Below are 14,661 nucleotides of genomic sequence, written 5' to 3' on the forward strand. Positions count from 1 at the left end.
AAGCTAAATCAAGGAGAAGTAAGGACTGCTATCTTGTCACTTCCCTGTTGAGGCCTAAATGTAAACAAACAATCTGTAACTGGTAGATTCCTTCGCTTAAAGATAATGAACTGTCAGGAGAAGCAAGTAAAATGCATAAGTAGATTTCTCATACAGTCTTTCACAGTCATTTAAAAAGTTTGGAGATACTAGATAAACAAACTTTACAAACTTCCCGGATTTTTTTAATTAGATGTCAACAAATGTCAACTACAAAAGAAATCTGCCATTTTTTGGTCACCAGTCATCCAGCCCCTCTTCTTAACACCACTCAACTTCCTTTTGAGGAAATACCTTTCCTGCACTGTGCCTGGTCTGTAGAATGGCAAATCAGACATTCTGCCCTTCACATACAAAACCTGAAAGGGTCCCGGGCTCTCTTCAGAAACACCTTTCCTCCTACAGTCTGGTACAGTCAAGGGCAGAGCCACAACCTAAGTTGCAGCCAGCAAGGCTCTTGCTCAGGAATCTGAACCTGGACATAGAGTGAAGGAACAGCTGACGTTCACTTTTTCCTTCTAGCAGTATCCCCAAACAGGACTCCAAGAGAGTCCAGGTCCAGAAACCCTCAGGAGCTGCCAGGTCCAGCTGCCAGGAATAGCAGACTATTCCAATCTTCTCTTGGAGCCTTTGACCTTGTTCATTTTCTTCTAATAAATACCCTTTATGCCTAAGTTAGGCAGAATCAACCTTAAAAAGTAATAGATAGTGCTGTCCAGTTTCCTGCCCTTCCTTGACACAAAAACATTTCCCAGCCCCCTTAGAGTCAGGCAGGGCCATGTGACTAGTTCTGGCCAATTAACTGAAAGTGGAAATGATGTATGTATTCCTATGTGCAATTTTCCATACTCTCTTCCTCTGCCTCAGGAAACTGTAAGGCACTATGCTGGATAGAAACGCCACATAAGATGAAAGCAGCCTGGAGTGCTGAGGTCAGCTGCCCACAAAAGCCACCTAGGCCTGCAGCAACCCTCTGAGATTTTGATGGTTTTTGTTACCATAACATAAGCTAGCCTATCCTGACTGAGAGATAACCCTAATCATTCAATTCAAAAACATCACTCTAGCTAGAGGTAGTCATGAAGGAGTTGTACTACTTTAAAAGAATTGCTAATAAAACAGTAAACTATTGCATCCATATCTTAGGGTAGAGGAGCATTTGTATAGCAGCTAAGATCTGTACCAACATTTATGTCATGAATCTGACACCAGGGTTGCAAAACACCAACCACTAGAGAAGCAGCACATGAACCACAGACTGTATACAACATTCTGGAAAAGGCAACGCCATGAAGACGGTAAAAAGGTCAATGGCTGCCAGGGGTTAGGGGAAAGGAAAAATAAAAAATAGGCAGAGCACAGGGGCTTTGTAGGGTAGTGAAAATACTCTGTATTATACTATAATGGTAGATAGATGTTTTAATACATTCTTCTCAACCCAAAGAAATTTATAACACCAAGAGCAAAGCACAATGTAAACTACAGACTTTGGGTTACAATAATGTGTCAATGTAGGTTTATCGACTAGAACAAATGAACCACTTTGGTGCAGGGTGTTAATAGGGAAGGCTGTACATGTGTGAGGGCAGGGGTATATGAGATGTCTTTGTGCCTTTCTCTCAATTTTGATGTAAACCTAAAACTACTTTTTTTTAAAAGAATTTTTATTATTATACTTTAAGCTCTAGGGTACATGTACACAATGTGCAGGTTACATATGTATACATGTGACATGTTGGTGTGCTGCACCCATTAACTCATCATTTACATTAGGTATATCTCCTAATGCTATCCCTTCCCCTCCCCGCACCCCACAACAGGCCCTGGTGTGTGATGTTCCCCTTCCTGTGCCCAAGTGTCCTCATTGTTCAATTCCCACCTATGAGTGAGAACATGCGGTGTTTGGTTTTTCATCCTTGTCATAATTTGCTGAGAATGATGGTTTCCAGCTTCATCCATGTCCCTGCAAAGGACACGAACTCATCACTTTTTATGGCTGCATAGTATTCCACGGTGTATATGTACCACATTTTCTTAATCCAGTCTATCATTGTGGGACATTTGGGTTGGTTCCAAGTCTTTGCTATTGTGAATAGTGCTGCAATAAACATACGTGTGCATGTGTCTTTATAGCAGCATGACTTACAATCCTTTGGGTATATACCCAGTAATGGGATGGCTGGGTCAAATGGTATTTCTAGTTCTAGATCCCTGAGGAATCGCCACACTGACTTCCACAATGGTTGAACTAGTTTACAGTCCCACCAACAGTGTAAAAGTGTTCCTATTTCTCCACATCCTCTCCAGCACCTGTTGTTTCCTGACTTTTTAATGATTGCCATTCTAACTGGTGTGAGATGGTATCTCATTGTGGTTTTGATTTGCATTTCTCTGATGGCCAGTGATGATGAGCATTTTTTCATGTGTGTTTTAGCTGCATAAATGTCTTCTTTTGAGAAGAGTCTGTTAATATCTTTTGCCCACTTTTTGATGGGGTTGTTTTTTTTTTTCTTGTAAATTTGTTTGAGTTCATTATAGATTCTGGATATTAGTCATTTGTCAGATGAGTAGGTTGCAAAAATTTTCTCCCATTCTGTAGGTTGCCTGTTCACTCTGATGGTAGCTTCTGCTGCTGTGCAGAAGCTCTTTAGTTTAATTAGATCCCATTTGTCAATTTTGGCTTTTGTTGCCATTGCTTTTGGTGTTCTAGACATGAAGTCCTTGCCCATGCCTATGTCCTGAATGGTATTGCCTAGGTTTTCTTCGAGGGTTTTTATGGTTTTAGGTCTAACATGTAAGTCTTTAATCCATCTTGAATTAATTTTTGTATAAGGTTTTCTAGATATACAATCATGTCATCTGGAAACAGGGACAATTTCACTTCCTCTTTTCCTAATTGAATACCCTTTATTTCTTTCTCCTGCCTGATTGCCCTGGCCAGAATTTCCAACACTATGTTGAGTAGGAGTGGTGAGAGAGGGCGTCCCTGTCTTGTGCCAGTTTTCAAAGGGAATGCTTCCAGTTTTTGCCCATTCAGTATGATATTGGCTGTGGGTTTGTCATAGATGGCTCTTATTATTTTGAGATATGTCCCATCAATACCTAATTCATTGAGAGTTTTTAGCATGAAGGGCTGTTGAATTTTGTCAAAGACCTTTTCTGCATCTATTGAGATAATCATGTGGTTTTTGTCTTTGGTTCTGTTTATATGCTGGATTACAATGATTGATTTGCGTATGTTGAACCAGCCTTGCATCCCAGGGATGAAGCCCACTTGATCATGGTGGATAAGCTTTTGGATGTGCTGCTGGATTTGGTTTGCCAGTATTTTATTGAGGATTTTTGCATCGATGTTCATCAGGGATATTGGTCTAAAATTCTCTTTTTTGGTTGTGTCTCTGCCAGGCTTTGGTATCAGGATGATGCTGGCCTCATAAAATGAGTTAGAGAGGATTCCCTCTTTTTCTATTGATTGGAATAGTTTCAGAAGGAATGGTACCAGCTCCTCCTTGTACCTGTGGTAGAATTTGGCTGAAACCAACGAGAACAAAGACACAACATACCAGAATCTCTGGGACAGATTCAAAGCAGTGTGTAGAGGGAAATTTATAGCACTAAATGCCCACAAGAGAAAGCAGGAAAGATCTAAAATTGACACCCTAATATCACAATTAAAAGAACTAGAGAAGCAAGAGCAAACACATTCAAAAGCTAGCAGAAGGCAAGAAATAACTAAGATGAGAGCAGAACTGAAGGAGATAGAGACACAAAAAAACCCTTCAAAAAAATCAACGAATCCAGGAGCTGGTTTTTTGAAAAGATCAACAAAATTGATAGACCGCTAGCAAGACTAATAGAGAAGAATCAAATAAACGCAATAAAAAATGATAAAGGGGATATCACCACCGATCCCACAGAAATAAAAACTACCATCAGAGAATACTATAAACACCTCTACGCAAATAAACTAGAAAATCTAGAAGAAATGGATAAATTCCTCGACACATACACCCTCCCAAGACTAAACTAGGAAGAAGCTGAATCTCTGAATAGACCAATAACAGGCTCTGAAATTGAGGCAATAATTAATAGCCTACCAACCAAAAAAAGTCCAGGACCAGATGGATTCACAGCCGAAAACTACTCTTTAAAAAAATTTGTTTTCATTTTAAAAAATGTACTGATCAATCTTGCCATGCACACTAAGTCAAGAAATTAGGTATCAAATTGCAATAAATCTGTAATAAATCTATAGTTCAAAATTAATTACTCAATTAAAATTACTTTTTCCATTTCTGGTGAATAGCAGACAAAATCTTCTGCATATTACTCCTACTGAAAGGAACAAAAAATGCTGCATAAAATATCTTTATGAAATGCATACCTAAATTTGCAAGACATTAAGAAAACCTCAAAGACCAAAAATAGAAAAGAAGAAAACTGAAGAAAAGAGGAAACAGAGAAAACAGGACAACAGAGAGATAGAGAAAGAACAACAGAGAACAAATAGAGACAACAGAGAGAATCAGGATACTTTAACCCCAGGTGGGTGGAGGGAGATGTGCTAAACTCTTGGTGACCTTGAAATGACCTTTTGAAATGGAACAAGGGACAACCCTCAGCTCCTGCCCATAGTGTAGTATCAAATAGGAGACCATTAATATTAAGTTGGTAACTCAAGGATATATTAATAAGAAATGAACCAGCCTGCAACAGAGTCTGGCAAGAAATGTTGAGACCTTGATACTAAACGAAGCAGTGGTGAAAAATATCTCCCCAGAGAATCAAACCAAGTCTCAAAAGCAGGTCTGCAGCTCACATTCACAATGCCTCACCTGGGAGACCAGAGATTCAAACACCTGGAAGTCTGCTAGGCTGGACAACTGAAACACTGCCTCTAATGAAGTCAAAATGCTACAATTTCCCCAGCATACTCTGGAGCAGTGGTTTGCAAATTTTAGGGTGCATCAGAATCACTGAAGAGTCTGTAAAAACACAGATTGCAAAACCCCTTCCTCAGAGTTTCTCATTTAGTAGATCTGGGGTAAGGCCTGAGAATTTGCATTTCTAACAGGTTGCCAATTAATGCTCATGCTGCTGGTCTAGGAGCACACTTTGAGAACCGCTACTGTGGTACTCAATATTGCCTGCACATTAGAATCACCCATATAGCTTTAAAGACTAGAGACACTTCCATCCACCCCCAGAGATATGGATTAAATGATATGGGGTACAGCCTGGGCATAAGAACTTATTTAAATGTTAAAATAGAGAGCATAAGACTGACAGAACAGACTCCTCATGGCAATAAGATGCTAAATCACAAACAAGACCTAAGGCCATGCTAGGCAAGGGTTAGATCACGTACCCGACACTTAAAGAATAAACTATGTTCTAACTGCCACAGGATTTTTTGTTTTTCTCTAGCAGCTAAATAAGCACTGGCCTCAAGACAGGCACTACTGAAACAACTGCAGCCCACTGACAGCCAGATGCTGACTAACTGAAAACCTCCCCTATTCACAAGCCAAAACAACAGTTTTGATTGGACGAGAGACTGATTTCAGTAACTTTCTCCTGATAAGAGATCATGGACCATGGACTGGTTCCGGCCGGTTTACAGAGGCTGTGTACTGAGTGCCTTCCCATCTTCTGCTTCACCTAGGGCCTAATTGTAATGCACTTAAATGTTAAGTCTCCACCCCAAAGTGAACATGGGCTGCATGTAACATGCATGTTTACTTTCTACACATGCATGTGACCCCTTTCATGAATATTCACAGCTTATCCTATAATCATTAAACATGTATACTTAGGCAACTCATTTGGCATAAATTCCTGTTCCATTCTTCCCTCCCTCGAAGTGCCTGCTTTCAGTTTCTGCCAGAGGCCACACTTCCCAGCCCGTCAAGATAGCCAACCTGCAGGCTGCATAAGAAATCAACCTTTCCTCTTCAAATTTAGGAGCCTCGGGATTCTTCAGTTAACACCAACATGCCATCAATGTTGAGAACCACTGCCAGAGAGGACAGAATCTAAAAGCTCTGGAAATTGAAAACACTGGAATGACTCAACAAAGTACAGCCTGCTCAGCCACCCCTTAAACCATCCCTCTTACGTGACCCTGGGAGACCGTCTTAAGGAAGGGGGCACCAGCATCTTTGAAGAGCTCTAAGGTGGCTATCCTTATAGGCCAGAGATGACAGTGAGAAATACTAACAATGGAATTTGGTTCTCTGATCGCAGTGGAAATCATGAGATCTGGGATTAGTAAAGGCCAGTAGCAGCCCTTATCTGCACAGACAAGGTGGGCACAACTGCCACAGTGAGTCAAAGGGCAATGCGGTGATCAGAATATTCTGACCCACAAGAATCAATGGTAAATTGAGCATCAGGTGTCTGTCTCCTAAGTTGATGCTTGATATTTAATAAGAAAATTTCTAGATTTACTGAGCAGAAACCTAACTCAAGTCCCATAAAGAATTCACAGCTTCTTACCCAGATCCCAGATCTAACCTGCTTCATAGACCTAGAGCTCCCCAAGTAACCTAGAGAGAGGTTCCTTGAAACCCCTGCAAAGTGGCCATAGTTCCAAAACACTTTCCTTCCCCAGGGAGTCTTCAGCATTTATCATGTGACTGAGCACTGAAGAAATGGAATTACCCAGACCCTTTCAAGTGCCACCACAGTCCAATACTCAAGAACTTACCTAGATCAGGTGCTACATGGAGTCTTAGCCCAAATCCATCTCACATCTGTTCAGTGGGCCTATACACCCATCCTTGGTTTAAAAAAAAAAAACTATCGGGATCACAAGAGATAACAATGCATACGTCATCTCAGAGATGTATCACAGAATCGGCCTCTGAATTCCCCCTTTTAATCTACCCATCAAGCAACTGCATGGCAGTGGCTAAAAGAGGAAGGTGCAAAAAAAGACTGGCAGTCAGCAGAGGCCTCCCCATTCTGAAACCTACCTATGATAACAGTAACAATGCTCTGCATCTTCTTACCAATATAGGGTACCTTGACCATGACTCTTAGCAACTATACTGGAAAGAGAAACATACCCGTTTTCTAATCTCACAGCTGCCCTCTGGAAACCACAAACAAAACCTGATGAATATGGAGGGAGAAACCATTCCAGGCAGAGAAAACCAAGCCAGAGGCATATAATCCAGGTACTGCCACACTGCTGTGGCAGGTCCCCACTTCTGTATCTAATGTAAGCATCTATTGCAGTGTGGATGATACATACATTTATCAAGGGTTATATGACACACATTTTGAAACAGAACCACAACTATGCCTCCTATATGAATGTTTTCTTAAGAAGCCAAGTTACTATTGCCCTGTAATTAAAATTGGGTCCTTTAGATGCCGTAATAAGTTATGGCATAGAGAACTCCAATATTACAATTTCGAGCTTGCTAAATATAACTAGTATTATTTACTTGTTACTATACTATTAAAAGTCATATCTTCAACACTCCTCAAATAGTAGAAATACAAAGGAAGCTCACTTTAAATTGCATTTTTCTGCTTCAGGGATCAGCTCTGATTAGTTGTGTTTTATGCAATTCTTTCCATCTCTAATTCTGTTTCCATGTTTCTTTCATCTAGTAGAAAATTAAATGTGATGCTTTGCTAGGTTCCCAAGGATTACTAACTTACACTACATTCAAATATGTTAGTCTCATACCTGCTGCCCTAAAAAATACAGCAAAGGTACATTCATAGCCTAGGTAAAACGAGCACCAAAATTAGTCATAGCAGCAAACATAGAAGCTAAAAATTGTTCTATGAGATGTCAGATAAGAAATTAAATGAATTCCATCATTTTAAGAAATTAGAAAGCATGTCTTTAAAGAATTCTTTGATGTGAGATGTTTAATTTGTATGCAAAAGTGATTCAAATGTGGCAGTTCCCCAAATGATATGTACTTCAGCATCACAGCTTAATATAAGAAACAAATCCAGAATGTTTCACTTCATTCCACACAAAAATGTGATTATTATTCAACTCTTGCTTTATCATTTTCAACAAATTTGCCTCTCCTACTGTCCAAAAAGTAACAAAAAAAGAAGTCTATTTAGCTGTCAGATAAAAGGGTAAATTCACTGAAATTAACAATGTGGAGGATTTAAATGATATGTCTAAGCTTGGGGCTACAAAGAAGCAAGAAATAATCAAACACTGTGTCTGATGTAAAATATGGCAACCTATGGCCCCTCAAAATATACAGTGTACAAAACAACTAAGAAAACTACACCAAAGCAGGAATGGGATACAAAGTACTCCATGAGGACACATTAATAAAATATATATATATATGTAAGCTCAACTTCAGCTTCAAATCCAACAGGATAGTCTTTCCAGAAAAGCATCTAAGAGTTCAAGACCAGACTCAGCAACATGGTGAAACCCCATTTCTACAAAAAATTAAAAAATTAGCCAGGCGTAGTGGTGCACCCCTGTGGTCCCAGCTACTTGGGAGGCTATGGTGGGTAGACTGCTTGAGCCAGAAGGGAGGCAGAAGTTGCAGTGAGCCCAGACTGCCCAACTGCACCACAGCCTGGGTGACAGAGTGAGACCTTGTATAAAACAAAACAAAACAAAAGACTAAGCCAATTAGTCTTCTAATTGCTTCTCTTCACTTCTCACAGCTTTTCTTCCTTTGCTTTCCTATTAGACTGGATAAACTAGGTCCTGGGTAAAAGACTCAGAAACACAGGGCTTTGTGCAAGAGGGTTTGTAAGTGGCCACTCTCTCCCTCAAAGAGATCCAACCCCTCTCTTGACTGAAACTCAGCTATCTTCTGGAGAACAGCATAAACTAGGCTGACTAACTTCTTTCACCAAGAATTCTCCAGCACAAACCTGGTTTCTGTAGAGCCCTATTCTCTTTCCCTAGAGGGCCAGCTTTCCCCATCTCTGAGATGACACTTCATATCTCCTCCTCTACTCAAATCCCTTGGGTACTCATTATTCTCTTTCTAATGAATGATATTTCCAATGTAGTGCTGAATTCAGTTTCCTAGTATTTTGTTGAGGATTTCTGCATCAATATTCATCAGAGATACTAGCCCATAGTTTTCTTTTTTTGAATGTCTTTGTCAGATTTTGGTATCTGGGTAATACTGGCCTTGTAAAGTAATTCTGGAAGTACTCTCTCCTCGTCTTATTTTATTTATGTATTTATTTTTCTTGAGTAGTTTGAGTAGGATTGGTATCAGTTGGTTCTGCTTTAAATGTTTGGTAGAATTCAGCAGTGAAGCCATCAGGCTCCTGGCTTTTCTTTACTGGGAGACTTTTATTATGACTTTGATCTCATTATTTGTTATTAGTCTGTTCAGGTTTTGGATTTCTCCATGGTTCAATCTTGGTAGATTTTATGTATCTAGGAATTTGTCCACTTCTTTTAGATTTTCCAATTTATTGGCATATAGTTGACATAGCAGTCGCTAATGACCCTTTAAATTTCTGCAGTATCAGTTGTAATGTGTCCTTTTTCATTTCTGATTTTATTTATTTGGATCTTCTGGTTTTCTTAGTCTGGCTAAAGGTTTGTCATTTTGTTTTAACTCTTTGGAAAAACTACTTTTTGTTTCATTGATCTTTCATATTGTTTCTCCATTTCAATTTCATTTATTTCTGCTCTGATCTTTATTATTTCTTTTCTTCTAATTTTAGATTTGGTTTCCCTTGCTTTTCTAAATCTTTAAGATGCATTGTTAGATTGTTCATTTGAAGTTTTTCCTCTTTTTGACGTAGGCACTTATAGCTATAAAATTACCTCTGAGTACTGCTTTTACTGTATCCCATAGGGTTTTTTTTGTTTGTTTTTTTTTTTGGCAGAATCTCACTTTGTCGCCCAGGCCGGAGTGCAGTGGTGTGATCTTGGCTTACTGCAAGCCTCCACCACCCAGGTTCAAGAAATTCTTGTGCCTCAGCCTCCCAGGTAGCTGGAATTACAGGCGCCTGCCACCATGCCTGGCTAATTTTTGTATTTTTAGTAGGGATGGGGTTTCACCATGTTGGCCAGGCTGGTCTCCAACTCCTGTCCTCAAGTGATCCACCTGCCTCGGCCTCCCAGAGTACTGGAATTACAGGCATGAGCCACCATGCCCAGCCTCCCAAAGGTTTTGGTATGCTGTATTTACATTATCATTTGTTTCCAGAAATTTTTCAATTTTTTTTTTTTTTTGAAACCAGGCTGGAGTGCAGTGGCATGATCTCAGCTCACTGCAACCTCCACTTCCTGGACTCAAGCAATCCTCCCACCTCAGCCTCCCAAGTAACAGGAACTACAGGCATGTGCCACCAGGCTTGGCTAATTTTTGTGTGATTTTTTTTTTTTTTTTTTTTTTTTTTTGTAGAGACAAGGTTTCACCATGCTGCCCAGGATGGTCTGGAACTCCTGGCCTCAGGTGATCTGCCTACCTCAGTCTCCCAAAGTGTCGGGATTATAGGCATGAGCCACAGTTCCTGGCCCAAATTCTTTTTCTCCCCCCCATAGAAAGCAGAAAAATAATTTATTCCAAAAGACGGCAGAAATAATAAATTCATCCTGAAAATACAGTAAGGTGTAATTCTGTTGAGACAGCTCTTCCCTCTGAAAATGCTCTCCTACTGACTGCCCCACTGGAGTATTACTTGTCTTGCAGCAGTTTCTAAACACTTCATTGGTTCCCATGTGAGAAGGCAGGAGCCATCTTCAAATGCACAGATTCCAAGGAGGCAGTAACATATCTCTCAGAAGAAGACCATCTTCTATCTCAGAAGAGTACATAATCATTTTCTGGAGTCAGCACAGTTCAGTTTAAGTAGGGACATACTTCGTTAAAGTGTAAAAAATGAAGGAAAAAACACTTCATTGTAGAATAAGACATTTAAATGTGGTGCTGATGTTTAAGGCAACTGATGACCAAAATGGGCAAGTCAAGAAAGGTGGTCTGGTTTGGAGGTGATTTTGCATCTAGAAGGCATTCTCTCCTCGTGACCTCAAAGACTGAGCACTGTAGAGCACATCTTCCTCCTCAAGGCCAATGATGCTTCAGATACCAGACGGCTTCATTTGTCAACTGTGGTCCAAAGAGAGGGTTGAGTTGGGCCAGAATTGAAATCAGCCAAAAGAGATAGCAGAAAACTGGACAGGTCACCAATATGGTAATGATAACTTCCCAGTAAGGACCCTTAGGGATAAACCAAGGCACCAAGAAGCCAACGAAGCCCCAGAACATGCTCATCACAGCAAAAGGCACCATGAGGCCATGATATGCATGGTCACTGCCTGAGCTGCCAGCCTCTGCCCCACCGCTTCATTTCCCAAATTCCTTCTTGTTTGTTTTGTTTGTTTTTTAGACAGAGTCTCACTCTTTCGCCCAGGCTGGAGTGCAGTGGCACAATCTCAGCTCACTGCAACCTCCACCTCCCAGGTTCAAGCAATTCTCCTGCCTCGGCCTCCCCAGTAGCTAGGATTACAGGTGCACGCCACCATGCCTGGCTAATTTTTTTTTTTTTTTTTTTTTTTTTTTTTTTTTTTTTTAGTAGAAACAGGGTTTCACCATGTTGGTCAGGCTGCTCTCGAACTCCTGACCTTGTGATCCACCCACCTCGGCATCCCAAAGTGCTGGGGTTACAGGCATGAGCCACTACATCTGGCCCCCAAATTCCTTCTTAATTTCTTCACTGACCCACTATTCAGGAGCATATTGTTTACTTTCCATGTATTTGTAAAGTTTCTAAAATTCTTATTAATTTCTAGTTTTAATCCATAGTGGTCAGAAAAGAGGCTTGATATTATTTCAATTTTTTGAATTTTTTAAGACTTGTTTTGTGATCTAAAATGTGGTCTAACCTTGAGAATAATTCATGTCTGAGAAAAAGAATGTGCATTCTGCAGCCCTTGGATGAAATGTTCTGTAAATATTAGATCCTTTTTGTCTATAGTGCAGATTAAGTCTGATGCTTCTTTGTTGATTTTCTGTCTGGGAGATCCATCCAATGCTGAAAATGGGGTTTGAAGTCTCCAGCCATTATTGTATCAAGGTCTCTCTCTTTAGGTCTAATAATATTCCCTTTATATATCTAGGTGCTCCAGTGTTGGGTACATATATATTTTACATTGTTATATCACCTTGCTGAACTGACTCCTTTATCATTATGTAGTGACCTTCTTTGGCTCCTCTTACAGATTTTGTCTTGAAACCTATTTTATGTAATGTAAATATAACTACTCCCGCTCTTTTTTGGTTTCCACTGGCATGGAATATTTTTTTCCATCCCTTTATTTTCAGCCTGTGTGTGTCTATATAGGTGAAGTGTGTTTCTTGTAGGCAACAATCAATGGGTCTTGTTTTTTCATCCAGCCAGTCTCTGTCTTTTGACGGGAGAGTTTAGTCCATTTACATTCAATGTTATTATTGACAAGTAAGGACTTACTCCTGCCATTTTGTTATTTGTTTTCTGGTTGTTTTGTGATCTTCTCTTCCTTCTTTCTTTCCTGTCCTCCACTAGTGAAGGTGATTTTCTCTGGGGATATGATTTAGTTTCTTGCTTTTTATTTTTTGTGTATCCACTATGTGTTTTTTTGTTGTTGTTTGTTTGTTTGTTTTTGGCTTGAGGTTACCATGAGGCTTGCGAATACTATCTTATAACCCATTATTTTAACCTGATAACAACTTAACTCTACATAAACCAACAAACAAGGAAAAAGAAAACTAATAAAAACTCTATGCCTTAATATCATGCCCCTGCTTTTAAACTTTTTGCTGTTTCTATTTAGATCTCATTGCACTGACCATCTTGAAAAATTGATATAGTTATTACTTTTGATTGGCTCATATTTTAGTCTACTTATAGTAGAAGTAGTTTACACACAATTACAGTGTTACAATATTCTCTGTTTTTCTGTGTACTTAAAATTACCAGTGAGTTTTCTACCTTCAGATGATTATTTCTCATTACTGTCCTTTTCTTTCTGACTGAAGTATTCCCTTTAGCATATCTTGTAGGACAGGTCTGGTATTAATGAAATCCCTCAGGTTTTGTTTGTCTGGGAGAGTCTTTATTTCTCCTTCACATTTGAAGGATATTTTCACCAGATATACCCTTCTAGGATAAAAGTTATTTTCCTTCAGTACTTTAAATATGACATGCCACTCTCTCCTGGCCTTTAAGGTTTACACTGAAAAGTGTGCTGCCAGATGTACTGGAGCTCCATTTTATGTTATTTCTTTCTTTTCTCTTGCTGCTTGTAGGAGCCTTTCTTTATCCCTGACCTTTAGGAGTTTGATTATTAAATGCTTTGAGGTTGTCTTCTTTGGGTTAAATCTGCTTGGTGTTCTATAACCTTCTTGTACTTGGACACTGACATCTTTCTCTAGGTTCAGGAAATTCTCTATTATTCTTTTGAATAAACTTTTTACCTCTATCTTTCTCTACCTCCTCTTTAAGGCCAATAACGTTTAGACTTTCTCTTTTGAGGTTATTTTCTAGATCTTGTAGGCGTGCTTCTTGTTTTTTCTTTTTTGAGACAGGGTCTCACTCTGTCACCCAGGCTGGAGTGCAGTGGCATGATCTCTGCTCACTGCAACCTCCACCTCCAGGACTCAAGTGATCCTCCCACCTCAGCTTCCAGAGTACAGGCTCACACTATCACACCCAGCTAATTTTTGTATTTTTTGTAGAGACGGGGTTTCACCATGTTGCCCAGGCTGGTCTCAAACTCCTCAGCTCAAGCAATCCACCCTCAGCCTCCCTAAGTGCTGGGATTACAAGCATGATACTGCACCCAGCCTGTGTATTTTCAATTAGCCAGTCTTCAAGCTCACTAATTCTCTCTTCTGCTTAATAAATTCTGCTAAAGGACTCCAATATATTTTTCAGTGTGCCAACTGTATTTTTCAGCTTCAGAATTTCTGCTTGATTGTTTTTAATTATTTCAATCTCTTTGTTAAATTTATCTGATAGAATTCTAAATTCCTTCTCTGTGTTACCTTGAATTTCTTTTGAGTTTCCTCAACATAGCTATTTTGAATTCTCTCTCTGAAAGGTCACCTATCTCTGTTTCTCCAGGATTGGTCCCTCGTGCCTTATTTATAAAGTTCATTGGTGAGGTCATGTTTTCCTGGATGGTGTTGATGTTAGCAGATATTCTTCAGTGTCTGGGCACTGAAAAGTTAGGTATTTATTATAGTCTTCACTGCCTGGGCTTATTTGTAGCCATCCTTCTTGGGAAGGCTTTTCGGATATTTGAAAGGACTTGGGTGTTGTGATCTAGGCTGTATCTGCTTTAGGGGGCACCCCGTGCCCAGTAACACTGTAGTTCTTGCAGACTCAGACATGTACTGCCTTGATGGTCTTAGATGAGATCTGGAAGAATTCTCTAGATCACCAGGCAGACACTCTTATTCCCTTCCCTTACTTTCTCCCAAACATACAGAGTCAGTCAGTCAGTCTCTCTCTCTCTCTCTCTCTCTCTCTCTCTCTCCGCTCCCCCCCCCCCCTTTCTCTCTCTCTCTCCCTCTTTCTCTGTTCTGAGCCACCTAAAGACTTGGGGTGGAGTGACACAAGCACCCCTATGGCCACCACCACTATGATAGCACTGGGTCAGACCTG

General features: G+C 39.9%; 2 protein-coding genes across 20 annotated transcripts in view; both read right to left on the reverse strand.

Moving 5' to 3' along the window:
* ULK4 (unc-51 like kinase 4) overlaps positions 1-14,661 on the reverse strand; it is a 714,793-nt gene that overhangs the window by 596,669 nt on the left and 103,463 nt on the right. The gene's annotated exons all lie outside the window — the stretch shown is intronic.
* On the reverse strand, positions 10,980-14,164 carry LOC112208579 (V-type proton ATPase subunit e 1-like). The gene is made up of 2 exons (XM_063807468.1): positions 14,040-14,164; positions 10,980-11,358 (listed from the first exon to the last, which is right to left on the reverse strand). Exons 1-2 carry the CDS (start codon positions 14,162-14,164, stop codon positions 11,079-11,081), a joined length of 405 nt encoding a protein of 134 aa, XP_063663538.1. The 3' UTR covers positions 10,980-11,078.

This window comes from Pan troglodytes, chromosome 2 (assembly GCF_028858775.2).
Source record: "Pan troglodytes isolate AG18354 chromosome 2, NHGRI_mPanTro3-v2.0_pri, whole genome shotgun sequence".
NCBI lineage: Eukaryota > Metazoa > Chordata > Mammalia > Primates > Hominidae > Pan > Pan troglodytes.